A 27,774-nucleotide genomic window follows, 5' to 3' on the forward strand; every position below is an offset into this window, starting at 1 on the left:
TTCATTTCATTTCATGCCTGAAAATCGAGTGATATCTGGCATTTTTTCACCCCTTTGCTCACTCAAGGCTGTGAGGAAAACAACTATTGTTGTTATGAAAACCAATAAAGGCAAGGAAAACAGAGAGAGAGAGAGATGCTCGCAATATCAACTACTTGATACCAATGTAAGTAAATAGTAATCATTTCTACTTATTTCAATAAACCAGGACAAATTAAATCTCCTATCGATAAATGACTGTTTAGAAAGTCACTTACAAAAAGAATACCAATCATAAAACTTAGAAGCATGATTACTTAAAACTGTCTTTTTTCCACTTCAAATATTTGCTAAAATTCATTTTGAAACCACATGTTAACGTATATATGTTTGCATTTATTGTGTAAGGAAAATTTCTTTTATATAAAATTATAAATGATTGCTGGAGAGAATTTAATTGAAAAAAAAAAAAAAACACGAAATTCAGAGTGACATCACAGATATTCATCTGATTATTTATTTATATCTTGATTTGGTTGAGATTTTTGGAAAAGCTCAATTAATGTTGATTACTGTATACGATATTTGAATACTTTCATGTAAAAAAGGGAAGTCTGAAAATGAAAATTAACACCGCAATTCATATGTGATTACAGACACATATACAGTGTGATGTACGGACAAAGAACATACGTATTGAGTACTTATGTTATATAGTGTTGGCAATGGTAATGTAACTGTACCCTGAGAAGATCTAGTTGCTAAGTAAGATAGGTTTTTTTTTCATTAATATTTGTATGTTTGGAGGTGATCTGGGTCTTAATTTATTGTACAGCACTGATACAGTAAACATCAATGTAAGTTCTAGATGTGAATTAGACTAATCTTAGAAACTTGAGGCATTCAGTAGTGAATAAATGGACGCTCATAGTTATTTATATTTGGAAGATTGGAAGATGGATTCATTTCACAACTTTTTTTTTTATTTGAATTGCAGTATTTATGTAATTATTTGTTACACTTAGTGTGTTTGCTTTTTAGCACTCATTGATTATCAAACAAGAGTTTGAGTAACCCTAAGTTGGAATTAATTTATATTTTTAGGTAACGTCTTTAATTCTCTTTCATTATTGACATTAATTTAAACATGTTTACTGTAGATTAGCTGTCTTCTTAACCATTTTTGGTGTCATGAAATTAACTAGACATACTTGGCACTGGAAATATATGCTACTGGTAAAACTATATTCAGTAAAGAAATAAGACTGACAGAACTCCATAGCATGCGTGACATGTCAATCAGTAACACTAGTCAAGAAGTTGTCACCTTTTTTCTAGCAGACAATATGCTGAATGCCATGTACACATTGAATTGAAATGTGTTGATATTACTAGGTAGTATCTTTATTTCATTTCATCATAGAGTAAGTTCCTACAAGGTTTGTGTCATCAGTGTACTTCACATTGTTTACTTTAGGTATTACTGAAGGATCTCTGCAGTTCTTTCAGCTCCTAGCTGGGCTTGCTTTATATCCTAATTTGCCTTTGTTTCCTTTTCCTTTCTTCCATTTTGTTGTCCAACCTCTTTTAACTTATTACTAGAGTGGAAATGTGGGAGGTTGGGCTGTGGCACCCTAGCAGTACCAGCTGAACTCGGCTGAGTCCCTGGTTAGGCTGGAGGAACGTAGAGAGTAGAGGTCCCCTTTTTGTTTTGTTTCTTGTTGTTGTCGGCTACCCCCCAAAATTGGGGGAAGTGCCTTTGGTATATGTATGTATGTACTAGAGTGGATATGAATGTGTTGAGGTGGTTTGGCCATGTTGAGAGAATGGAAAATGGCTGTCTGCTAAAGAAGGTGATGAATGCAAGAGTTGATGGGAGAAGTACAAGAGGAAGGCCAAGGTTTGGGTGGATGGATGGTGTGAAGAAAGCTCTGGGTGATAGGAGGATAGATGTGATAGGGGCAAGAGAGCGTGCTAGAAATAGGAATGACTGGCGAGCGATTGTGACGCAGTTCCGGTAGGCCCTGCTGCTTCCTCCGGTGCCTTAGATGACTGCGGAGGTAGCAGCAGTAGGGGACTCAGCAGTATGAAGCTTCATCTGTGGTGGAATTGTGGGAGGTTGGGGTGTGGCACCCTAGCAGTACCAGCTGAACTCGGCTGAGTCCCTGGTTAGGCTGGACGAACGTAGAGAGTAGTCCCCTTTTTGTTTTGTTTCTTTGTTGATGTCGGCTACCCCCCAAAATTGGGGGAAGTGCCTTGGTATATGGATGGACTTGAGAGTAACTGCAAGGTTTTCCTCCTAGTTGCACTTGGGTAAGGAATGGCCTCACAGACCCTATTCCCCAGCTATATAGCCCATATTCATAAATCCAATCCATATGGTAAGTCAACATTAACTTAGGCATGATTATTTTAGTGCCGCCCCTCACTTTTGCATTTTTGGCAGCATAACAATGTCTGCTATAGTTTTAATATTTTGTAAATGCTTCAAAATAAGGGAAACTGGTCACCTTGTACTGTATGAAGGCAACCATACACCATCTAGAAATGTAATTGAGCAGTTGATGTGTAGTTTTGTTTCTCAGTGTGTGCATTTGGTATCGATAAAATGTTGCATATGATGAGAAAATTTTTATGTACATAATTTAGTGTTACTGAAATTTTTTGTTATTGACTGGATAGGATTTTTTGAAGAACGCTTTCTCTTCTGTTTATTGCAGTGAACCACAGAAAGGATGGCCTCCAGATAGCCAGGATGCTATGAGAGCTTTTTTAAAACCTAAACGCCGAAACAATATATGGTCGACTGTTATGGAAGAGCAGGTGGGATTTAGTCCTGATTTCTAAGTCTAATAATAAACTTTTTTCTCTTTTCAAAGTAAAATATTTCAGGTCCTATGTTGAGGCGCACTTGGAATCCGCAATTGTATCCTAATTCAATTTTGATATCCTACTTAAACTACCTTATGTCCATTGAGTGTGAGACCAGTTTTGTCACTGTAAAGTTCATTATGTCGAACTGAAAGTCAGCATTTATTGGCAAATTTATTCGTATTCAATGAAGTAGAAGCGACAATAATTCTTTGTTGTGTATCTTTGTGATTATTTATGCAAAATTATATGCTGATGTTGCTAAGAACTGAATCATAAACTCATAACTTGAACATATCATTCCAAACAATTTTACATAGGCTTCTCCTGTTACTGGGTTGGACGTAAAAAAAAAATTTCTTTGTTCTTCTGTTTTATACACTGTCTTTCTGAATTCACTCAGGGTTAGGTCTTTTCTTCATCTGTCAGTTTACCACAATTTATTTTGCTTTACCTTCCTACAGGTCTTTGTACTGTCACTTCCATATTTATTTATGTTTAAATCCTTTATATCCTCTCCGTTCTACTCTTCCACATTTTTAACATTTCCGCAACCTCTTCTTCAGGTTCTGGTGGCTATATTGGGTCATTTGTGTACAGAAGCTCCAAGCCCACCTCCCCCCTGCCAAGCATTCTGTTGTAGCTTTCATTATTAATATGATAAAGTTGTTATTCTCTATTATTTGAATATGGATGAGAATAATACTTTCAGCAATCATTCAACTTTTCATATCTTAGAGCATTCTGGCATTATGATAATGAAGTCCTTACTAGCCTTAACTAAACTACACTTGACATGTAAATTGAGGGGTTACTAAACACAAACACACACACACACACACACACTCTCTCTCTCTCTCTCTCTCTCTCTCTCTCTCTCTCTCTCTCTCTCTCTCTCTCTCTGTGTGTGTGTGTGTGTGTGTGTGTGTAACAGTTTTTTATTTCTTTACAGGTGCTTGCTCAAGAAATCGGAGGTTTTGGGTTAAAGCGTAGGTTAGACAAAGGTGACCGCAGCGTTGAGTCTTATGACTACACACAAGCACATAAGTTTCGGGATGCCTTGCATGAATCAGATGATGATGAGGAAAGTGAAGACGTAAAAAAGAAAAGGTAATGACACTTGTTGCCTGGACAAGTACACAGTAGTTGATGGTTATAGGTGCATAAGTCTTCTGTATTGCACCTCCTTCACTCATGGTAATGTTTCTGATAGTGATGTAAGGTCTGGAAGCCAGTAATTTAGTTATAAGTTCCAGGATCATTAATTTTTTTAGGCTTTAGTAGATTGGTTATAATAATAAGGATAACATATTGTATATAAGTTGAATTTCATTGCTGAGCTTCGTGTTATGCAACATAGCATGAGTAATATTTGAAATATAAACAAGGTACTTTGACGAGTAGATTTTTTATATTACTTTTAAGATCATTTGCTTAACAGTATTTGAAACTCAAGTGCAATGGTTCACAATCAATAACCTTGCTCATGGAAATGATAGGAACTTGTAAAAGGTTTGTGGTTGAAAATTTATTGTTGGATTTTTTTGTGATTTTTTTTTTTTCACATTTCACAGACAAAACAGAAAACGACATGTACGTGACAGGCTTGGTCACAATAAGTATAGTGAAGAGAGCCCCAGAGGTTTGGCAGATTTAACTGTCACAGATGAAACAACCGACGAAGAATTAGGTTTGGCCATGGCTGATGCTTTGTTTGAATCTAAGAAAGACATTATTGGTAAGTTCACAGTTTTGCATTACTGTATATTGATTTGTATCATAACAAATGAAACTTGAACCGCCCATCAATAGATGCTTTTCAATTCACAAATAGTCAAGTCCTTATATCTTATGTTAATGGCATCACTTTGAATCCTCTCATTTTTTTATTGGTCACCGTAAGTAGTAGAATTATTCAAAATTAATAGAAGAAAGGGAGAGGTTTTGACTGATAGAGCAAATAGGATTCGAATAGATTATAAAAGGAAAAGATAAATATGGTTTGTTTATGGTCCCAAATACCTCTTTTTAGCCTATTCCTAATAAGTAAAGACATAAAATACATAATATAACGTTGAAAGAAATGGTAGGTCATTACTCTGGGATTTTAGTGAACAAGGGAACTCCATAACTTGAGGGAATGCAGCAGCCATTCAGTATTTACTGAGGAACTGGCATTTGTCAAGAGCAAGTGTTATTCTTTATATTATGCAATATAAATTTATTCGCAGATTCTTCAGCTAAAACCTTTTGAACTTACAAAAGAACATATAAAAAAAAAGCTTATAGTTTTAAAGGAAAGGTGCAAGGCAGGAAATATTTTTGTAGTATGACTGAAGGATTCCATATTTAGAAAGTACTGTATATAAAAGCACCTTAAGCATCACTCATTTCTCTGAACATCCTTACAAATGGGTAGAAACACTAAATATATACTGTAATGCAAATAAGACATTGTAAGCTTGTGATGTACAAAATATGTACTTGATGATAAACTAAGTATGCACGGCTTATAGGTATTATTTTTGGGATTTTTACTGTAATTAGATTCTTTTCATAAGTGTAGATGTAACTTGAACAAAAATGCTGTTTTTTATTATTCCAGTGAAGCAAAAGTTATATCGTTTGCTATATCTTGGATTTTATGTCTAACGAATGTTCTTTTTATTTTTACAAATGTTTCTTCCACAGTTCGTACTGTTGAAACTATTGGTCGTGAAAAAGCACTAGAACTCTACAAGGAAACCCAGGAAATTGAAAAGAATGGAGGCCTCATGATTTTGGTAAGAGGATTTTATATATCGTAGTGATCACCAGCTACTCATTGACACACTGAAATTAAACCTGAAAGCATCCAACAGAAATGTAGATAGAATACCTAGGCTTGATACTACTAATCTTCTAGAAGATGAACACAGAGAAACATTTGCAATTGAATGTAGGAATCAATTTGCAGTCTTAGATACTTTAAGAGACAAAGAGAAGACAATTTATGAAGAATTGTGTGAAATTAAGAACATATATTAGTCAGTTGGTAGTGTAGCTTTGGGACATGCAGTTATGAGGATAAAACTATGGATATCAAATGATACGTGGGATACTATAAAAAGGAGACAGATAGAAATTGATTGTTGAAAGTTTCCGAGGAAGTAGTGAAAATTACAAGGTAGAGCATGCCAAGTATTCCAGTATTGATAGTGAGGTCAAAAGAAAAGCCAGGAATGACTGGAAAGAATATTTAGACAGGAAAGCTAATGAGGCTGACAGAGCTAAACAAAACCTTATGAAATGTGCTCCATTTTCATTTGCAACTTTGCCAAGACCCTTAACACCCATTACATTCTCTATACTTTGATTATTCCTTCCAACTTTAGCATTAAGGTCACGTATCACAATTATTATCTCTCTCAGGGATCTCATCTATTACACTGCAGTTCTTCATAGTATTCATCTTTCTTTTTTTCAGAGGAATCATTGTTGCATAGCCAACTATAATACTCATTTATTCCGTAACTGAAATACAAACCACGCTATTTAATATGGGTAATTACTTTCAGCGTAGCTGAAATGACGAACCATTAGATTTTTAACGAGGGTTTACTACCTCACCGCTAGTTAGCGAGGGGTAAGGATGGGTAGCTTACTACCCCCCCACACACACCTGTGATTTAGCTCACTTTGCTATCGGCTTGGGTGGCAGTCGGACGTGTCCGCTTTCACCCTCGCTTTTGTTGATCAGCCATTATTAATCTTTCTTTGCTTTTTCTTTTTACAGAGTGTATGTGAAGTTGGCCTCTGCTATGTGTAAGTGTCCTGGTTTACCTGACCACCCTTCTGGCACATTTATGTCGGCGGTCGACACGGATCCCCACACCTTGTGTCCTTATTGTAGGGGCCAGCGGTGTGATAGAGTTAATGTATGTGGTGAGTGTAGGGAGTGGTCTACCTCCCAGTGGGAAAGGTTTTCTCGGCGCCGGAAGAAGTCTAAACGGGATATTTCTCCTTCAGAGTTTTTTTTGAAAAGAGTAAATCTTAAGGACCCTTCTTCCGTGGCCCAAACCTCCTCCGAAGCTCCCACTCGATCGGTTTCTCCCGAGGAGCCGTCGAGTGGTAGCGTAGATTGTAGTTCTGTTGACCGATCCCAGGGTGCGGGAGAGGGAGTTGCCTCCCATAGCGAGGCAGCTCCTCCTCCTTCCCCGGAAGAGGATATTTCTATGCCTGTAACTAATAGTGATTTATTACAGCTTTAGGCTTCCTTGGGGCTTCAGGGTTTGCCCTCCAAGGAAGCCCTGTTTGACATAATTAAATTGGGAGCAGCTGTCAAACAGTCGCCGACGGTAGCAGAGATCGATCCTCTGTCTATCGTCGACGTTGTTGTGGCAGAGGCTTCCGATGAGTTGTCTCAAACCTCTGCTCCTGATTTTGCTGTGGTAGCTGAAGGCTTAGTTCCCCCCTCCGAACATCCTTCGAGGGAGGAACTAAGTCCTACGGTCTCTCCTGCCGGTGAGTTCACTCACAGAGACTCCTCTTCGGAGGACTGCTGATGGTCAGCCCGCTGACCCCACGGCCCCCAGAGGGTGTATAAGGCGTAAAGCTCGCCTTCCCCTTCGCCGTAGAGGTCTTCCTTCACCTCACAAGGGTGTTAGGAGGCGCCTCTTTGGCTCGTCATCTCCGCAGTCCTCCGCAGAATAACCTCGCCATCGTTCGCCGACCCTGCCTGCTACCTCCTTGGAGCTCTCCGGAGATCGCCTTCGGTGGAAGGTCGACCTTCCACCCTCCAGACCTGCTGGCTGCCGATGCGCTGTGGGCGCCTTCTCACTCTGTTATTAAACAGGCAACGGACCCTTCGGGGCATAAAAGGCACAAGCACAAATTTGTGTCTCAGTCTCTTAAGCGCCAGGTACACCCTGCGCGCTAACGACCTGCAGCAGATGTTCTTGTCTTAGCGCGCCAGCGCTCACCTGTGCGCATGCTTGCAGTTGCTCCTATCATTACGTACCAGGGTTCCCCTGCGCGCCCACGACCACCTGAGCGCATCTGCAATAGTTCCTGCAATAGCGCGCCAGTGCTCACCTGCGCGTCAGCGCACTTCAAGGGAGGTTCCCGAAATAGCGCACAGGCGCTCACTGGACCTCCAGCGCTCTCCAGTGCCTCAACGCACCACTGCGCACAAGCGCGCTCCTGCTGTTGTTCCTGATATAGCGCGCCAGCACACAGCCCTGGAGTCTCCTGAGATAGCGCACAGGCGCTCACCAGGACTCCAGCGCTCTCCAGACCGACAGCGCACTTCTGTGCGCCCGCATCCTGATGCGCGCCCACGATCTCCTGCGTTCCAGGCACGCCCACGATCTTCGGATCTGGGTGTAGTAACATCTGCTCTCCAGCGCTCACTTGTGCGTCATCGCGCTCAGTCTCCATCGCACGCCCAGGAGGTTGCGCAAGCGCGCCCTGCTCGCCCACTGCTTCAGCCAGATATGCGTGCCCGCGCGCTAGAGATATTTCTCCTGCGTGCGCGCGCCCAACGTTATTGCCCTCACGGGCTCTTCGGCAAGATCTTGCGCGCGCGCCCAACGTTATTGCCCTCACGGGCTGTTTGGCAGAATCTTTCGCGCGCGCAAACAATCGCCCTCGCGAGCGCTTATCCAGCCTTCTACGCGCCACCTGTTATCGCCTGTCCATGCCGCCACGAGCCATCACTCGCCCGCGCACCCTTGCAATCGCACACTCACCCACGCGAACATTCTCCTGTGCGATCTGCAGCGCGATCCCACACGTGAGGCCGCAGGACATCGCTCGGCCAGGTCATCGTCGTCTCGTTCCCCACCCCGCAAGCGCAGAACAGCGCGCTTGTCGGAGGAGGGGAGTTTTCCGGATAGGTCCAAGGACTCTTCTTCTGTTTCAGCATCTTTTCAGGTGAACCCTCGTTTGGTAACTCCTCCTAGGATCAAACGATCCCCTTCCCTCCAGAGGGAGTGTCTGACAGCACGACTGTCAGTCAGCAACCCTGGTTTGGTACCATCGTCAGAGCTCTCGTGACGGCTTTTAAGCCTGTATTCTCTGAACTTTGTCACAAATCAGTGGCGGCTCCGACTCTCCTGAAGAGGAAGAGAGGAGTTTCTACCGTGGTAACTTCTTCAAGGGCGAAACTGACTCCTCGGAAGTCCTTTAGGAAGGCTCCCTCTCCCCCCTAGACTTTCTCTCCCCCCCAGACTTTCTCTCCCTCACCTGCGGACAAGGATTTCCCGTCCTCTGGAGAGTCAAGTGAGGCAGGTCGTTCCACCATCGCACCAATGGGGGAAACCCCACCTCGCCCCAAGAAGTCTTCTCGGGTAGGGGTTGAGAAGAGCCTTCCACCATCACTGCTGGAGTCCTGTATCCCTCCCAGAAGGGAGTCAAAGGACTAAGACTTTGCCAAAGTCTTCATCAAGGATTAGACAGGAGCCAGCCAAACCCTCAGAGAACGTCCACGAGTTTCCCCAGGAAGAGCCTCTGGGGACAGGAGACTTTGCTGCCAGCCCTACAGGAGGAGAGCTGCAGGAGTCAGAGCATACATTCTGGCAAGTTCTGACCCTCATGAGGAATCTCAATGGGTTTCCGGATCTAGAGATTCCCCATCGTGAGGGCAAGGACACGGTCTTGGACCGAATCTACGGTACTCAAAAACCCTCGAGGGCCAGTGCGGCTTTGCCCTGGTCACAGGGGGTTAAGAGTGCCAGAGACAAGGTCGAAGGCCAGCTCTCCGAGCTTGCTTCCTCCAGCCGATCCAGCACCGGTAACAAGCTCCTCCCGCCTCCTCGCGTCCATCAGAGGAGGTACTTTGAGATCTTGGAGGAGACTTGTTTAGCTCTTCCTTTGCACCACTCTCTGGAAGAGTTTACCGGGGGAGTCCCTCTAGAGAGACTCTCCAACCGGCATGTCTCGTATTCGGCAACGGAGATCCTGAGCCAGGAGAAGGTAGCGAAGTGTGCCATGCAGGCAACTTCGTGGCTGGACATCTGGCTAGGGTCTCTGGGCATCATGGTGCAGTCTGAGGACTTGTCCAAAGAAAACACCAGGAAGGCCTTGGAGACCTTTTTACTCTCAGACACGCGTACCATCGAGTTTCTAGCCCACCAAATCTCGAGCTTGTGGGCTAACACTATCTTGAAACGTCGGGACGCATTGTCTGAGTGATTCCACCAAAAGGTCCCTAGTACCGAGGTTAACAGGCTCAGACACTCTTCCGTCCTCGGTAAGAACTTGTTTGAGCCTAAGGACGTGGAGCAGGCAGCTGAGAGGTGGAGGAAGTCCAACGAGGACTCCCTTCTCCATAGGGCCCTAACATCGAGGCCCTACAAGCCTCCAGCGACCCAGCAACCACGTCCTGTCAAGAGTACGAAGAAGGCAGCTGCAGCAAAGACAAAGGTGTCTAAGCCCTTTCCTGTCAAGGACAAGAAAGGCAAAAAGTCCTCTAGGGGAGGAAGTCCAACTAGGACTCCCTTCTCCATAGGGCCCTAACATCGAGGCCCTACAAGCTTCCAGCGACCCAGCAACCACATCCTGTCAAGAGTACGAAGAAGGCAGCTGCAGCAAAGACAAAGGTGTCTAAGCCCTTTCCTGTCAAGGACAAGAAAGGCCAAAAGTCCTCTAGGGGAGGAAAGAATCCTAGAGGGAGCGGCCGTGGCCGCAAACACTAGGATTGGCAGTCCCCCTGCATGTCCACTAGTGGGGGGATGCCTACAAAGTTTCGCAAAAAGTTGGCAGCAACTCGGGGCCGATTCCTGGACGATTTCCGTAATCAGTCAGGGATATCTCGTCCCGTTCACGACGTTTCTACCTCCCCTGACAGCGGATCCAGTGTCGTTGAGCTCCCGTGCCATGGGATCGGCAAGGGGGCAAGCCCTTCGGGAAGAAGTCGAGACCATGTTGAAGAAGGACGCTCTCCAAGAGGTAGTCGACGGGTCCCTAGGCTTCTTCAGTCGACTCTTTCTTGTAAAGAAGGCGTCTGGAGGCTGGAGACCAGTCATCGACCTCTCAGCCCTGAACAGGTTTGTCAAGCAGACCCCGTTCAGCATGGAGACAGCAGACACGGTCAGACTTGCAGTGAGACCGCAAGACTTCATGTGCACATTGGACCTGAAGGACGCGTACTTCCAGATCCCAGTCCATCCATCTTCGAGGAAGTACTTAAGATTCTGGCTAGACAACAAGATCTACCAGTTCAAGGTGCTGTGTTTCGGTGTCTCCACAGCACCGCAGGTGTTCACCAGAGTGTTCACCCTAATATCTTCGTGGGCTCACAGGATCGGCATCCGTCTCCTCCGTTACCTGGATGACTTCTGGGACTTTGCCAAGATCTAGGGATCATGGTAAATCTCGAGAAGTCCTCTCTGCTGCCCACTCAAAGACTGGTATACCTAGGCATGATCATAGACACCAATCTCCATAAAGCCTTCCCATCAGACGACAGGATAGCAAGGCTGAGGAGGGTCGCGAGGCCTTTCCTCAGACAAGAAGAACTTCCAGCCCAATCGTGGTTACATCTCCTCAGTCATCTCTCATCCCTGGCCCGTCTAGTTCCCAATGGTCGCCTCAGAATGAGATCTCTCCAGTGGCGACTCAAGTCCTGGTGGAATCAAGGTCACGATTCCCCGGACACTATGATCCCTATGGGTTCTGCGGAACAGACGGACCTTCAGTGGTGGGTGGCAGACGAGAACCTTCGAAAGGGAGTGGATCTTCTCGTCCTCCCCCCAAATTTGATGTTGTTTTCGGACGCCTCAAAGAAAGGGTGGGGGGCTCACGTTCTGAACCACAGGACCTCAGGCCTGTGGTCAGAATCAGAAAAATACCTCCACATAAACCTGCTAGAGATGAAGACCGAGTGGTCTTTGGATCGTCAAGTAGTCAACAAAGTCCTGACTTTGTGCGGTTCCCCGACTGTGGATCTGTTCGCTACAGCACTGAACTTCAAACTTCCGCTGTACTGCTGCCCAGTTCTGGATCCCAAGGCTCTCTGGCAATGTGCCTTCCAACAACGGTGGGACAACATCGATGTCTACGCCTTTCCCCCGTTCTGTCTGATGAAGAGGGTGCTCAACAAGACCAGAATATCGGTCAATCTCTTGATGACCCTAATAGCTCCGCTATGGCATCACGCAGAATGGTTTCCAGATCTTCTGCAACTCCTAACGGAGCTTCCGAGGGAACTCCCTCCACGACACGAGCTACTCAAACAACCACATGCCAACATCTTTCACAAAGCCATAGCTTCGCTTCGACTTCACGCCTGTAGACTATCCAGCATCTCCTCACTGAGAGAGGATATTCGCAGCAAGTTGCGAACAGGATGTCTGGGCACTTGCGAAGGTCATCCGCTGGGGTCTACCAGGCGAAGTGGCGAGTCTTCTGTGGTTGGTGTCGTGGAAGGGGTTTCTCTCCACTCCATGCCACTATTCCAGCAATAGCGGAGTTCTTTGTGTATTTGCGGGAAGAAATGCGCCTTTAAGTCTCGGCGGTGAAAGGCTATCACTCAGCCTTAAATCTAGCCTCCAGGCTCAAAGGAGTGGACATTTCTTCCTCGCTGGAACTTTCCCTACTCATACGGAGTTATGAACTTTCCTGCCCTCAGTTGGAGGTGAGACCTCCTCCATGGAACGTGGTTCGAGTTCTCAGGTCTCTTAAGAGACCTCCCTTCGAACCATTACGCCAGGCTTCAGATCACCACCTTACCTGAAAGACGGTGTTCCCGCTAGCTTTGGCCTCGGCCAAGCGAGTCGGCGAACTTCATGGTCTCTCATACGACATCACCCATTCAAGGGGATGGGGGGAGGTAACGTTCAGGTTCGTCCCTGAGTTTGTTGCCAAGACTCAGAATCCAGGAGTGCCGGATCCTCGGTTCGACTCTTCCCAAGTTTTGAGTCTTCGTTCCGTTACAGATGACCCAGACCATCTCCTACTGTGCCCAGTAAGGAGTCTGAGGCTATATCTTAAGAGAACGGCTCCAGTTCATCCCCAAGTGCAAGGTTTGCTTGTGAGCTCTGGGAAAACGAAGAGTAGGGTCACCAAGAATACCATTTCGGCCTGGATTTGTAAGGTGATCCACCTATCCTTGAATCCTGACCCTCCTCCGTCACGTCGCCCTAAAGCACATGATGTCAGGGGCTTAGCTACGTCCCTGGCCTTCAAGAAGAACTATTCAGTGATGCAGGTTCTGCAAGCAGGGGTGTGGAAGCATCAGACGACCTTCACAGACCACTACCTGCAAGACGTGACAGACAGGAGACTCGATACGTTCTCTATCGGCCCTGTGGTGGCTGCACAACAGCTGGTCTAAACCTCAGGCTCTTTAATGAACAAGTAGCAGAAGGTTGAGGGCATTTTTACCCGGTCTTAGTCTGCATGAATGAAAAGGTTTGTCTGGGCCTTGTTCTTTTCTTCATCTTCCCCTCTCTTGGGGAAAGCAGCATCCTGGGTTCTCTGCATAGCTGACCTCAAACCACTGCAGGTAAACCATGCTTCCTTGTGTTCCTAGTATTAAATTGGTACTGTCACGTACCCATACCCTAACGAGGTGGTATTGGGAGAGTCCTAGCCTTGAGTTCCATCTAAAGAACTCCAGGTCAACTTCCTAGGACGTGTCACACTGCATACCTTCACACACAGCTTATGTAGGCCGCAGCACTTGCACAGCAAGATGCTAGCGAGGTGCAGGGACTACTTATTGAGTACTGACACACTCAAATACCGAGTCCCTGGGCAGAAGCCAAAGCCAGTAATGGCTGGAACTTAGCACCCTTCCTAAGGGTTGAGTCACCCATATTAAATAGTGTGGTTTGTATTTCAGTTACGGAACAAATGACAACTTCGCAGATAATTTGTATTTTTCCTAACTATACAAACCCTAGCTATTTAATCAAACTTGCCCGCCAGCCCTATCCCCCGTGAAGTCCTACCTCTAAGCAAAGTGAGGTAAATCACAGGTGTGTGTATGGGGGGTGTTAGCAAGCTACCCCTCCCTACCCCCCCCGCTAACTAGCGCTGGGGTGGTAAACCCTTGTTAAAAATCTAATGGCTCGACATTTCAGCTACGCCGAAAGTAATTACCCATATTAAATAGCTAAGGTTTGTATGGTTAGGAAAAATACAAATTATCTACGAATTTGTCATATTGCACTGCTTTGATTTAAGCTTTACAAGGAACTATCTACTATTTACAGCTCTCCACTCTGTTACTGCCTTTTCTGCTCTTGGTGTTAGTATCATTCTTACCCCTTGTCTTCCAACTCCATCTATTCTTCCTGAGTAGATATATATGTTGCCTTGGTTCAAGATTTTTTTTATCAATCCCCTTACAACGTGTTTCACATAGGGTCAAGATACCCAAACTATATTTTGTAACTACTTGCTGTAACTTTCCAATCTGATTCATGGTTCTAATAATCCAATTACCAATTTTCAACTTTTCTTTAGTACTTTATTTAACCGGGAGATTCTTAGCACCTCGTAATGCATGGGACTAGGCACCATTCTATCATTTTCTCTTTCCATAGATTGACTATGGGTTAAACCCATAAAGGATTCGTTGGCTAAATTCATCAAAGGATAGCCAGTTCCTTGTGATGCGCAAGGCCTATCTAACTAAGGCAAGTGACCCCTGCCGGTCCATATTAATTCCAGTAAGATCATCTGCTATGCATCAGGAGTAGAAGTCCTAAACCCAATCCGTCACCCTACTGCCGGTGACTTCATCGAGATTTAAGGAGGCATTTCCTCCACACCCAAAGTTCTCGTTACTCCACCAGGTTGCTCATCCTCTTATACTAGTATAACAGTTGGCAAACATGGATTGCAAAGATATACTGCCTACCTGAGTTACATGTTACAATCCTTTTTTATGGGTGAATATTTGGGGGTTGCACAATATTTGAGATCGTAAGTTACATGAGTATATACAGTACTGTATTACTGTAAGTTACTTTATTATTTTGTAGGGTGCAAACAAGGTTTTGGAGAATAAGTGAATATGAAAGGTTTTATCTGTGGAAAGTGAAAATTTGTATAAACTTTCATGATATGCATTCCCTTCATCATACCTTTCAAATTGGTATAACTCGCAGTCATGCTTACTAACGTTCTGTCATATGCTAATTGTTGAACCTGAGGATGTTATAAGTATAGTATGCAAAAATAGTTCTTTTAAACTTTAAAATTATTAATATTTTAAACTATTTGTATTGTAGGATGGAACAAGAAGAAGAACTTCAGGTGGAGTCTTCTTACAACTTCTACGGAAATTTCCTGGAGTTGAAAAAGCTGATTTGAACAAGATATTCCCCCAGGATGAGCAATGGAGAAAACGGAAAAGAGCTCACCGAAGAAGGGAAAGACATGAATCAAAACCACAAGGTAAGATATCTAGCCATAGTTCAAGGAAAATCTGGAATAAGAAATCAAGAATTGTCCAGTTTATTAAAAGAAAAAATGTCATGAGTCAAAAACTGAAGCAGAAAGGCAACTTGAAAGCGTGTCACTAGAAAGGAAGATAGTCAATATGAATAAGCTGGCTTGGAGGCTGTTGAAGTGTCCCAAGAGGAGAATATATTTTCTTAAGCTCAACAGAACAGTAACTATTCAAATTAGCAAATATAGAAAAGAAAAACTGTTTTTTGGCTTAGAATAAGATTGAGAGACGAGGTGAGAGTTTGATTGCTAGTCAAAACGAAATTTGTTCTGTAACTGGAATGTAAATCTACGGTATTTATATGGGTATTACTTTCGGCGCAGCTGAAAGGACGAGCCTTTAGAAAATTAGCGAGTGTTAACCACTCATCCCGCTAGTTATGGGGATGTAGGGGTAGTAACTACCCCTCTCGCTCACACAACGTGAATTATACTTCACTTTGCTTTTGGCTTGGACGATGAACGGTTGCTTTCGCTTTTCATCTGATCTTTTTGGACTGCCATTAATCTTTTTGTGCTTTCTCTTACAGATTGTGTTTGTGTGAGTGAGTGCCCTAGCATGTCAGTCATGTGCACCTGCCCTGGTCCCGAGGGCCGCTCCTGCGGTACCTTTTTGTCACCCGAGGATACCTATCCTCACTGTCTGTGTTAGGGGCAGCGTTGTACGGAAGATAGCAAGTGTATCGAGTGTCGGGAGTGGTCTCCCTACTAGCAGGAAAAGTTTTGGCTACGGCGGAAGAAGTCTAAAAGGGACGCTTCTCGTATGAAGGTTTCTTCGAACCAGAAGAAACCTAAAGCGTCTTCCTCCACTTCCCGACTTTCCTCCAAAGCTTCTACTCAAGAGGTTCCCTCCGGGGATCGATCGAGTCGTAGCGTAGACCCTTTAACACCAGATCAACCCCGGTCCTCGAGAAACAGTGTCGCCTCTCTTTGCGAGTTGGCCTTGCCTTTCTCCTGATAGAGATCTTGCCTATCTCCTTTTTCTCAGGTGTGGGCGTCCCTGGGTTTGCTTGGTCCGCCTTCCAAGGAGGTGTTGCTTGGACTTCTTCAGCGAGGTGCGGAATTGCAGCGTTCTTCCGAGTCTGAGGTGGATCCATTGTGTGTGGTTGAGATGGTCGTTTTCGAGGCTTCGTCAGTTGCCCTGCTTAAGGACTCCACTCCTGCCTCTTCCTCTGCTCTGTCAACTGCCGCCGAGGACTGCGCTTCCCTTCCATGCTTTGCTGGAGGAGCAAAGTCCAAGGCATGTATCTCAGCGAGTGATCACCTCCCTCATTCGCAAGGGAGAACACTCACAGAGACTCCTCTTCGGAGGCCTGCTGCCCTACCTGACCCTGCGAAGGCTCGTCGTCGTTGTCGCCAAACTTGCCCACCTGTTCGCCTCAGTCACGCTTATTCACCTTCGGTGAAATGTCGACTGTTTGGTTCCTCGGCTTCCTCTTCGGAGGATCCTCCTGGTTTGTCAGATTCTCGTCCTTTGATCACGCCCCTGGACTCTTGGTTGTCAACGAATCTCAATTCGTGTCTCGCCGACGACGTTTCTTTTGCCATCCTCTCCTGGTGGTGATCGCCCTGCTGTAGATCGTCAGTCGTCTTTTCGCCAATCTCCTAGACGCCGTTCGCCAGCTCACTGCTCACCTATTGCCTGCTCGCAGTTCTCCTGTTCGGCGATCACCTGCTCACTGACCCTCACCAGCTTGCTGATCGCCTGTTCGCCAATTGCCAACTCATCGGTCTCCTATTTGTCAGGCCCCGGTAGCTTATGTTCCTGCTCGTCAGCCTTCACTAGCTCCCCAACAACCTAAGATTTCCTGTATTACTCTCGGCACTTGCCAACGACGGGTCACTCCTCTTCAGAGGAGAGTAAGACCACATCTCACCACCGATCTTCCAGGCGCCGTTCGGCAACTCTTTACCGATAGCGAACCCATCGTCCTTCGGGGAAGACCAATAGCAACCACATCTCATCAGAGCAACAGCGACGACATCAGTCTCCTGTGCAGTGTTTGGAGGCATCTCAAGATACGGAGTAGATAGACGGTCAGACCTTTGTCTCCTTCTAGGAATGATAAGGCTTCTCTCCATCGTTTGCCGTCACCCCATTCCCCTCCTCGTAAGCGCAGAACGTCACACTCTCTGGGGAAAAGGGTAAGCAACAGGAATTTATGATTCCTAAGCTCCTTGCCCCTCGGAAGAAGTCCACGGAACATAAGGAGGTCAGGTCGCAGCTACCTGCTTCATCATCATCGGTATTTAAGACTTCGTTTCAACATGCCTCCTCTTTCTTTTCAAGGGATCTCATAGACAGTGCCTCCATCAGACAACAACTGTGATTTAGTGCCTTGGTTAGGGCAGTTACTCATCCCTTTCCTTCGGGTCTGCAGATATCTCGTCCCTTGTAAACTTCCAGCGTTTCCTCGGGAAAAACCTTTATCTGCCCTGCCAAGACACACTTCCAGGGTCTCGTCCCCCTCTGAAGAGGAAGAGAGTAGTCCAGAGTGAAATACCTGCAACCAGGGTCAAGTTGACCCCTACCAGACCTTCCAAGAAAATGTCGAGACCTGCTGGTTCATCCCCTCCACACTCTCCTAGGTCACCGTCATCAGAAGCCCCTAGTCAGGTAGAATCCCTGTCGGATTCTCTTCGATCCTCCCCTAGCAAGGCGACCTCCGCGTGATGGCAGAGCAACAGCATTGAAACCCACAGAGGAATCCAGCCTTCCCCCATCAGGCAGCCAGCAGAACGTCCTTTCTACTAGACCTTCTTCCCCTCCTAGGAGGGAACTGAAGGATTCTGAGACGGTCCCGAAATCCTCGTCGGGGACTCCTAGACACGCAGAGAGGGTCAGGACATCGTCCAGCCATCACGACGATCATGGCCCACCCTGAGATTCAGTCTCTTGTGTAGAGGACGACCTTGCCATTAGTCCTAATGAGGTGGCGGATAGGGAGTCGGAACACGCCTTGTAGCAGGTCCTAGCCTGCATCAGGGCCCTCAACGGATTGGTAGATCCAGTGTTGTCTCTGCAAGAGGGCAAAGAAAATGTCCTTGATTGTGTCTTTGGCAATCAGAAATTCTCGAAGTCCAGTCCAGCTTTGCCCTGATCTCAGGAGTTGAATAGTGCCAGACGGAAGGTTTAAAACCAGCTCACTGACTTCTCTGAAACACTTCATTCAGGCTCGTCTTTGCAATTCCTCCCACCTGTGGGTGTCCAATAGAGAAGCTATTACGAGGTCCTTCATGAACCTCTCCTGACTTTTCCTCTACACCATTCCTTAGATGAATTGACAAAGGAAATTTCTGTGGAGAGACTTTCCGGGTATCGTCTCATTCTCATCTATGGAGATCCTGAACCAGGAGGTTCACGAAGTATACCATGCAGGCTACTTTGGTTAGGGTCACTGGGAAACTTGGTGCGGACCAAAGATATCTAAGGAAGGCACCAGGAAGGCGATGTAGACCTTCCTGCTCTTGGGCACTCAGACTATCAATTCCTTGCCCACCAAGTTGTACACTTGTGGGCTAACATCATCCTGCGGCGCAGGGACTCGGTAGTCGAGCGTTTCCATCGTTAGGTTCCCCATGTCGAGGCCACAAAGGTACAGAATTCCTATTTGGAGGGATCCTCTTTAATCAAGCCAGATGTGGTGTAGGCAGCATAGAGATGGAGGAAGTCACACCAGGACTCCCTTCTCCATAGGGCCCTAACATCCAGGACCCATAAACCAGCAGCTCCCTCAGACCAGCCAACCGAAACCTGCTTCGAATAGGACTATGACCTAGGAAAAGGTGGCTAAGAAGTCTTTTCCTGTCAAGGACAGGAAAGACCCCAAGTCCTCTCATGGAGGGAGGTATCCTAGAGGAGACGGCCGCGGCCTTCGACTCTCTGTTGTTCTATACAGATGCATCAAAAGAAGAGGGGGGGCCCCACATGCTGCACCACACGACCTCAGACCTTTGGTCAGAGTTCGAAAAGTACCAACACATCAAACTTTTGGAGATAAGGGCTGCCTTCCTGCCCCTTCAACAGTTTCACCAGTTCTTGGTGGGCCACTCAGTGGTAGTAGTGATGGGCGACAATACCACAGTTGTGGCTTACGTCAACAAGAAAGGCAGTATTTTTTCGCAGCCCCTATCCCATTTTGCAGTAGAAATACTAAGATGGGCAGAAGTCCAAAGCTATCAGCTCGCTTTATTCCCGGCAAAAGGAATGTGCAGACAACCTGAGCAGAGCGACTCAGATAGTGGGTTCCGACTGGTCTTTGGATCATCTTGTAGCCAACAAAGTTTTGACTTTGTGGGGTTCTCTGACTGTGGATCTGTTTGCAACGGCCCTGAACTTCTGGCTCGGGTTGTCTGTAGCCAAGACCCAGAATCCTGGAGTAGCGGATCCTAGATTTAACTCCTTTCAGATTTCGAGTCTTCATTCTATAACCGATGACCCAGATCATCTGTTACTATGCCCTTTAAGGTGTTTGAGGCGCTACCTCAAAAGGACAGCAGCAGCTCATCCTCGGTTGCCTTCTCTTTTCGTTAACACAGGGAGAATGAAGAGGAGGGTTACTAAGAACACGATTTCAGCATTGATTCGCTATGTCATAGACCTAGTTCTGAATCCGGACCCTCCTCCTCCACGTCGACCCAGATTTCATTACATCAGGGGCATTGCTACACCTCTGGCCTTCAGATGTAACTACTCTGTGGCTCAGGTTCTACAAGCGGGCGCGTGGAAACGACAGACAACGTTTACCGCCCACTATCTGCAAGACGTAACCCACAGGAGACTCGATACATTCTCTATCGGTCCTGTGGTGGCTGCACAACAGCTGGTTTAGTACCTCAAGCTCCTTATTGGACAAGTTGCAGAGGGTTGAGGGCATTGGTTACCCGGGTTTTAGTCTGAATGAATGTAAAGGAATGACTGGCTCTTTTCATCCTCCCCTCTCTTGGGGAAATCAGCATCCAGGGTCCTCTGCATAGCTGGCCTCAAACAACTGCAGGTTTCTCCCTTGTGTAAGCTAGCATTGTGTCAATACTGTGGCATCCCCATACCCTGGAGAGGTGGTATTGGGAATGTCTTGGTGCCTTCAGATGTCTCTTTACCTTGACACACTCATTGCTAGTATCTCCACACACACAGCTTGCATGGGCCGCAGACCTTGCATATCAAGGTTAGCGAGGTGTTGGGGTTTCCTTCTTTTTGTGCATCACACCTAAAAGAGGAGTCCCCGGGCAAAGCCAAAAAGCCAGGATGGCAGGGACATCCACCCTCCTATGGGGTAAGTCATACCCTTATAAATAGCATAGGTTTGTATACCAGTTACGGAACTAATGACAAATTTGAAAACAATTTCTATTTTTCCTAACAATATAAACCTTAGCTATTAATTCAAACTTCCCTGTCAACCCAGCCCCCTTGAAGTCCTACCATCAGGCTAAGTGAAGTATAATCACGGGTGTACGAGTGAGAAGGGTAGTTACTATTCCCCCCCCCCCCTCCTGCTAACTAGTGGGATGGGTGGTTAACCCTTGTTAATTTTCTAATGGCTAGTCCTTTCAGCTTTACTGAAGGTACAAATTGTTTCCAAATTTTTCATGTTCATTCCTGTTGAAAATGGATAAGGAAGTCAAACCTAAAACTTTAATAATTGAGATTGAGAAAAGAATGTACAGCATTCAAACAGTACACCCAGATTGGTTTCATGAGGCCCAGGTTATAAAGGTATGTGACATCTTTAGTTTGTTTCATCGCTATCCATCCGGAATTGAACGATGACTTGATTTTTATTGTCTTTTCATCAGTATACCTTAACCCTTTTACCCCCAAAGGACGTAATGGTACGTTTCACCAAACTCATCCCTTTACCCCCATGGACGTACCGGTACGTCCTTGCAAAAAATGCTATAAATTTTTTTTTTTTTCATATTTTTTATAATTTTTTTTAAAAATTCAGGCATTTTCCAAGAGAATGAGACCAACCTGACCTCTCTATGACAAAAATTAAGGCTGTTAAAGCAATTTAAAAAAAATATACTGCAAAATGTGCTGGGGAAAAAATAACCCCTTGGGGGTTAAGGGTTGGAAATTTCCAAAGAGCCTGGGGGTAAAAGGGTTAAATACCAGAAGGGGATAGAAGGGCTCCAATTTTGTTTATTGGTGATTTCATTGCTCGCCATATGGAGTAGTTACATTGTTTCTCCTATAGGTTGCTATAGCATGATACATTAGCTTTTTCATTTTTAATGTGGCTATGAGCATATAATAAATTAGGCTACATACAGTCTCTTAATTTCTTGGTCCTAATATTCCCTGATGAACAGGTAGTTTGTTTATTGATGCATCATTAATGAATCTTGCTTGTATTACAATAAAATAGCTTAAAAATACGAGTGAAAAAACCAGGTAGGTTATTTATTGTATTACTGTACTGTACCATAAATTAGCTACTATTAAAAATATAAGCGAAATAAAGAAAATGGTTTGTTTATACAGGAGAGAAAACCTACCTCCCTACAGTAAGAGTAACTGTAATAAAGTACAGTACTGTATATTTCATGTGTACAGCATTGTACTGTAAGTATTGGTATGGTAGTTGATTAATTGGTGTTCACGAACCAAATTCGGTATATTTTCTGGAAAATGTCTTAAAACTATTCTTAAATGATTCTAAATTGCTTATAATGATATTTCTTAATGTAATTACACATTTTTTTTATATCAAAATTGGCTGTTATAAGCATTTTTAATTGTCTTTTTAAATATTCACGAATTTGAGCAATTGACGATGGGGTCTGGTCTCTGGCGCTCTTGAATGGCAAGGGCGGGGGGTTAACTTTGTAGGCAATCATTTCTTGTAAGTTTCCAGAGTACCCTCTCTATGTCAAAATCTTATTTCCTATTTGGTATTTATTATATCTAAACTAAATTTCTAATTATAATACGAAGATATATGTAATGATGATAAAAAGATTAAAAGACCTAATGAATTTACATGAATTGAATGAACTTGAATTGTGGGCATTCATATTTCCATTTACTTGTGGGTACAGTTTTACGCACGTGCATACACACACACAAGGTAAACTATAATCTCAACATATGCAAACTGACTCATTTGCTCTACTCATAATAATATCCATTTACTGTTGTTATTGGTTAATCCCTTTATTGTAATTTCTTATTTTTTAGGTGAAGATGGAGCGGAGGAAGGCCTTCACTTGGGAGGGCTTTTCTCGGATGACCCTGGTGGGGCAAAGTGTCCTGGTTCTACCCCTGTAACCTCTCCACAGCCGTCTGATAATGAAGATGACTTGCCTTCTTCCACAGTATGTTAACATTTGTGGCTTGTTACTATCTGGATAAATGTCCATATTGTTTATTAGAACAATGAATTTTAATTGTAGCTTTAGAGTAGGATACAGTCAACCAGTATGATTATAGAGAGTTGCAATGTCACACTTTACACAAGATACTGTATAAAAGAATTGATCAGTGTAACAATAGTAGAGTGCTACTGAAACTGAATACAATATTAGTGATCCTCAATTAAAGAAAGACTATAAGAAAAACAAATTGTAAAATGGTTTGAAGTTAGAATTTTATTAAGGATATTGTGTTAATATCATCATCCATAGAAGTTTAGGTTACAGTTTTCTACATATTTTGAACTATTGGCCAGAGCTCCTCTATGGTTGAAATAATTCTGGTGCCTTGTTCATAAAATGTACAAGTCTTACATTTTAAAATAGAATTTCATCACTGGTATTGTCTGTATTGAATTTCATGATTTTTTTTTTATCTAGGTGTTGCTTTTTCCATGTCTGTTATTGCTCCATTGCTCTTGCGATATATTCAAATCACCTTGGATACATTTTTTCTGGTCACTACCTCAATATATTACTGCACTTCACTAGGAATGTGATCTCTGCAACATAGTTCAGTCATATATCTTAGCAATTTGTAGTTACACCTGCTCTAAATCTCCTTTCATCATTTTTTAGTCACATATGCTCTTAAATCTTCCATTTCTGTTGTAAGTACTATACCTCATGTGTCTGCTCTGTTTACCATTGGGTGGGATACCGTTTTATTTCATTGAAACTTGCCTGCAGTTCATCTAGCTTAATCCTTGAAGCTAGCTCCTTTTGATGTCTTTCCTAGAAACATTTAAGTTCCCATTTTCTCTCACCCCAGTTGCTGAGTATATGGCATCACATAGCAACCGAGCACCCTATCAGTATCTTCGTCGATCTTGAAGTGTCTACATTATCTCTCATTCTCTCCAAATGTTTTCCAAATTGAGTATTATTAGTTAGCTTTAGCTTGATCACGGATATCTTCTACTGCATAGGTCTTTAAAAGAGGATAAAGATCCTCTTTCTGTTTGTGACACTTGTTGAGGGCGGCAATGTGACTTGAGACATTGATGATTTAAATGTGCAATTTACTAGACAATATTATGGAAGAATACATCAAGCTAATATCTGTGCACATTTGTTAGAACTAAATGTAAAAGAAAAAGAGACTCCAGGGAAGGTTAGGCTAGTGGATGTATAAAGCAAAGCGTTTATGGAAAACTTGCTTTGTTTATGAAGTCTGCGGAGGCTAATATTCTTGAACGTGGCAGTGCTCCTAGCCAAACCTGTCCTGATTTGAACCCGAAGCTAGCTTCTCTTAATGTTTTACTTAACAGTTTGGGTGTACCATCTGGTAAGGGTTATTATGGTGCACAGCACATTATAGAGTTTGTGCATCAAATGAAGTTCAGAATGGCAACAGTACGTTCTGTGCTGCGTTTCATCAAGAAAGGAAGACTTCCTGCTTTTAGTTTTTCTGAAGATCGTGTACTTTCAAGTACCCGTGCATCAGTCCCTTCTGAAAGTACTTCTGCTTCTCCTTCTCCTTTATCAGTATAGTGTAACAGTTTAAGACTTGGCTTTGTACTTAGTACTGCTCTTCAGGTGTTCACTTTGGTAGTCGCTTGGGCTCACATGCAAGGAATAGGTCTGTTAATGTAGCTCTATGGTTGACTGATCCTGGCCTCCTTGTGGCAATTGCTATAGGAAAAAGTTCTACTTCTTGCTTTTGTCACAATCATTCCAGGCAATGGGAATGTACTAACAGGCACACTCAATTGCCAGAGGCAGGTTGTAACATTGGAGTGGTCCCTACTACCCTTCTGGGTCTGCGGGGATCGACTTGTTTGTAATGCAGCTAAACAGGTAGCTTTCCCGTGTTCCAAACCCATGGGCCTTGTTCGAAGTCGCCTTCTAACTCCCATGGGATCACCTGCATAGTTACGCCTTTCCACGTGATTTTGGCACTATCAGCAGATTATTATGCCAGTACTCAGGGTGACCATGGTGGTTCCCAGCTGACCAAATGCTTAGGGGTATCCCAATCTGATAGCATTAGTCAAGGTCCTGAGAGAACTCGCTATGGCCCTTACTTCTCGGTCAGTTGCACCTTCAGAGGTACCACCGATCTATGAAGTCACTGAAACTTAACAGCTGGAGTCTTCCAGTATTTCCTCTGAGCAAAAGGCTTTCATGAGGCGCTGCAGGTGAGATCAGGGTACCTGTAACGATCCTATGCAGCTGTTTATCAGGGATTGTGGGCTATCTTCTGCAATTATAGAAAGGCTATTTTTTGGGTCAGAACATCTCTTAGCTACGTCATGAATTTCCTTTTCTTCCTTCGCCAAGAGAAGCCCTTCTCAGTCGCTGTTGAGCATGGTCTTTTGAATGAAGGGTATTCAGTACCATGGTTTACCTATCACTGCCAGTACATCCGTTTCTAATTTTGCTGTTTTTCGGCTATAGTGTGGCCTTGGAACAGAACCTGTTCAAGCCTTTGAGAAGGCAGTGGGTCTGGATTGTGACACCCAAGACAGTGTTTTGCTGCCTTAAAATTGGTGAAGAGATTACTAATCTGTTTTAGGCTCCCATGCTCCATGCTCAGAGGTGGAGGGAGGACTCTCATAGTTTTGTGCCGGGTTTCGTGGCCAAAACTCTGAATTCATCGGGGGACCACCTCAGGTTTGAGTCGTTCTTAATCCTCTTTCTACACAAAGCATTGGGTGGTGATCAAGAGGAGATGCTTTTGTGTCACATGAAGACTCTGCGATGCTATGTAAAGAAGACGCAAGTGTCAGCAACTCTTCCTTTTCACTGGCAGGACCAAGACAGAAGTGTCAAGTACTCAGTCTCTGACTTCATTAGACAATCCTTGAAACATACACCTTGACTGCCGAGTCGAGAAACCAGCTAGGACTGGAGCTCCGAAGTCAGTGGAACAGGCCTTACCCTTCCCTTTATTAGGAATCTTACAGTTGGCCAAGTGTTAAGGTCTGGGGTGTGTACACCAGACCATCTTCACGGCCTTAAAGCTAAGTGGATATAAGTCCCTTGTTAACTTTGTGCTTGATCCTATGGTGGCTCTTCAAGTCATTTTGTTGCAAGCCCACCTCCAATGCAGAGGACAGTAAGAAATTATAATGGTAAATATAGATGAGTTTCGAATGAAGGTTGAATAACTGGCCCTGTTTTTGGGGAACAAAGGTCGTAGCAATACTCTCTAAATCTGACTTGATGCTGGTAAGCTACAATTCTGAGCTCTCTTCTTTAGAATATAGAGAAGTTTCTCTACTATCCTCCCTAGGTGGTGGAACATAATACCAACCTGTTGATCAATATGTACCAGGTATATTATTCTGAACTGTTATCCTCTTCTGGGGAAAAGATCTCTCCTTTGATCATGTACCAATCATCTTGAACTTTCCAGGCCCAATCAGTCTCTTTATCCTTATCATAGACAGGTAGGAGGTTACTGGACTCATCTCCTTTGCTTCCATATGTCACCAGATTAACACTCCCAGAGAAGAAAAAGAAGCAACCAGTTAAGTTCTATCTTACCCACCAATCAGCAATTCTCCATATTTTAAAGAACAAATGGTTTTTACTGTATATGCAAAAGAACAAATAAATATTTAAATGAGGTTATATTTTTCCCAGCTATACAAACCCGAGTCCTTTGAAGTTCAACTTCCCACCTCGATCACCCCTCTGTCTTTAGCAGTGTCAAAAGTGAAGGAATTTTGACAGGTGGGGTAAGGGCCTCCTCACCCGTGCTCACCACCTGTCGTTGATTATCTTGTTAACAAATTCAGAGGGAATTCAGGACTTCAGGTCCATTTTAGTTGTCAGGTTTGTAGAGCTATAAAGAATACAAATTACTTTTTAATTTCTTTATATATAATAACTGGTTGGCAACACTTTAATATGTTGATAGCAAGTCATACCGTACGATTCCCTCGACTCTTAAATGTTGCCGAGGAAGTTTTGGATCAAGTTGATCACTTGCATCATGTTTCAGATGAGGGTGCACTTCTTATTTCTGAAAATAAAAATGGTTTTAGTTACATGGAGTTGAGGTAAGATAATTAGAAATAATATATTTAAGAGACAATCTTGATTCCCATATTTCAGATACAGTATCTGAAAAACAATCTGGAGTCTCGCAATTTGAACTGTATTTTGAAATGGTTTGTTACCTAGACTAGTTAAGTCTAGAAGTTTAGTATTTTATTTTTTGATTCTATAAATGACTTTCATTGGTGTCTCATTTATATCAGTGTGGAAATTAGCAATATGAACATCAGGGGATGTTCATAGAATTACGAGTGGAATTTTGATGACATAATTTGTAATTTCTGTACTCACTTGATGTTCATATACATGACCACCCTCCTCACTGGCTTGTAATGTTAAGAGGATAGGAAAAAGATTTAACTTTATTTAAGACTGAAATATCAGAACCCCTGCTTTGCTTCTTTCCATTAATCACCTTTGCGCAATGTCTCATTACTTTACCAAAGGCATGTGTATATTGAAATATCGATAAACCGAGCTTTTAGAGAAGTGATATGAACATCAGGTTAGCATAGAAATAATAAATTCTATCATCAAAATCCCGTGTTAGGTTAGGCTGCTTTTTCAGTTCTCTCTTTCCCTCACTTACCCTCCTCCTTGAGAGTGTGTGATTCAGCCAGATGAACTGCAGGTAAGCTTCATTGAAATAAAAGTAGTAAATTTCTGTAATAGAATTATTTCAATAATCAATACTCACCTGTTGTTCATGCAAATTCCCTCCTTCCTACTGATTAGTGATATCAAGAGGTTCTGGGGTTTGATAAGATTTCCTATAATGGAAGTGGCTTCATGCCATGTTAGTTACCATACAATTGCATTGGGAGAAAATGAGAACATTAATTCTTTAATGATAGACGTCAATACAGTATATGCGAGCTTCAAGGAGGAAGCCAGCTGAATTGTAGGCGAGTATTGAAATGAACTATTGTTAAAATTCAGTCTTTCCTGTTATTATTTTCCACTTCATCTGTCTTTTTTTTTTTTTTTTTTTTTTTTTTTTTTTTTTTTTTTTTTTTTTTTTTTTTATCCTACTTCACAATTCATTAGGGTTACACA

At 43.7% G+C, this 27,774-nt stretch overlaps 1 protein-coding gene across 1 annotated transcript in view; it reads left to right on the forward strand.

Annotated features, from left to right (window-relative positions):
* The window catches only part of Phax (phosphorylated adaptor for RNA export), a 56,209-nt gene that overhangs the window by 24,393 nt on the left and 4,042 nt on the right, over positions 1-27,774 (forward strand). Inside the window, exons 3-8 of the mRNA XM_068350747.1 lie at positions 2,700-2,802; positions 3,803-3,960; positions 4,425-4,588; positions 5,542-5,633; positions 15,072-15,237; positions 22,478-22,614. Coding sequence (XP_068206848.1) covers positions 2,700-2,802; positions 3,803-3,960; positions 4,425-4,588; positions 5,542-5,633; positions 15,072-15,237; positions 22,478-22,614 — 820 coding nt within the window. The remainder of the gene's footprint in view (positions 1-2,699; positions 2,803-3,802; positions 3,961-4,424; positions 4,589-5,541; positions 5,634-15,071; positions 15,238-22,477; positions 22,615-27,774) is intronic.

Source organism: Palaemon carinicauda, chromosome 27 (genome assembly GCF_036898095.1).
Source record: "Palaemon carinicauda isolate YSFRI2023 chromosome 27, ASM3689809v2, whole genome shotgun sequence".
In the NCBI taxonomy this organism is placed as follows: Eukaryota; Metazoa; Arthropoda; class Malacostraca; order Decapoda; family Palaemonidae; genus Palaemon; species Palaemon carinicauda.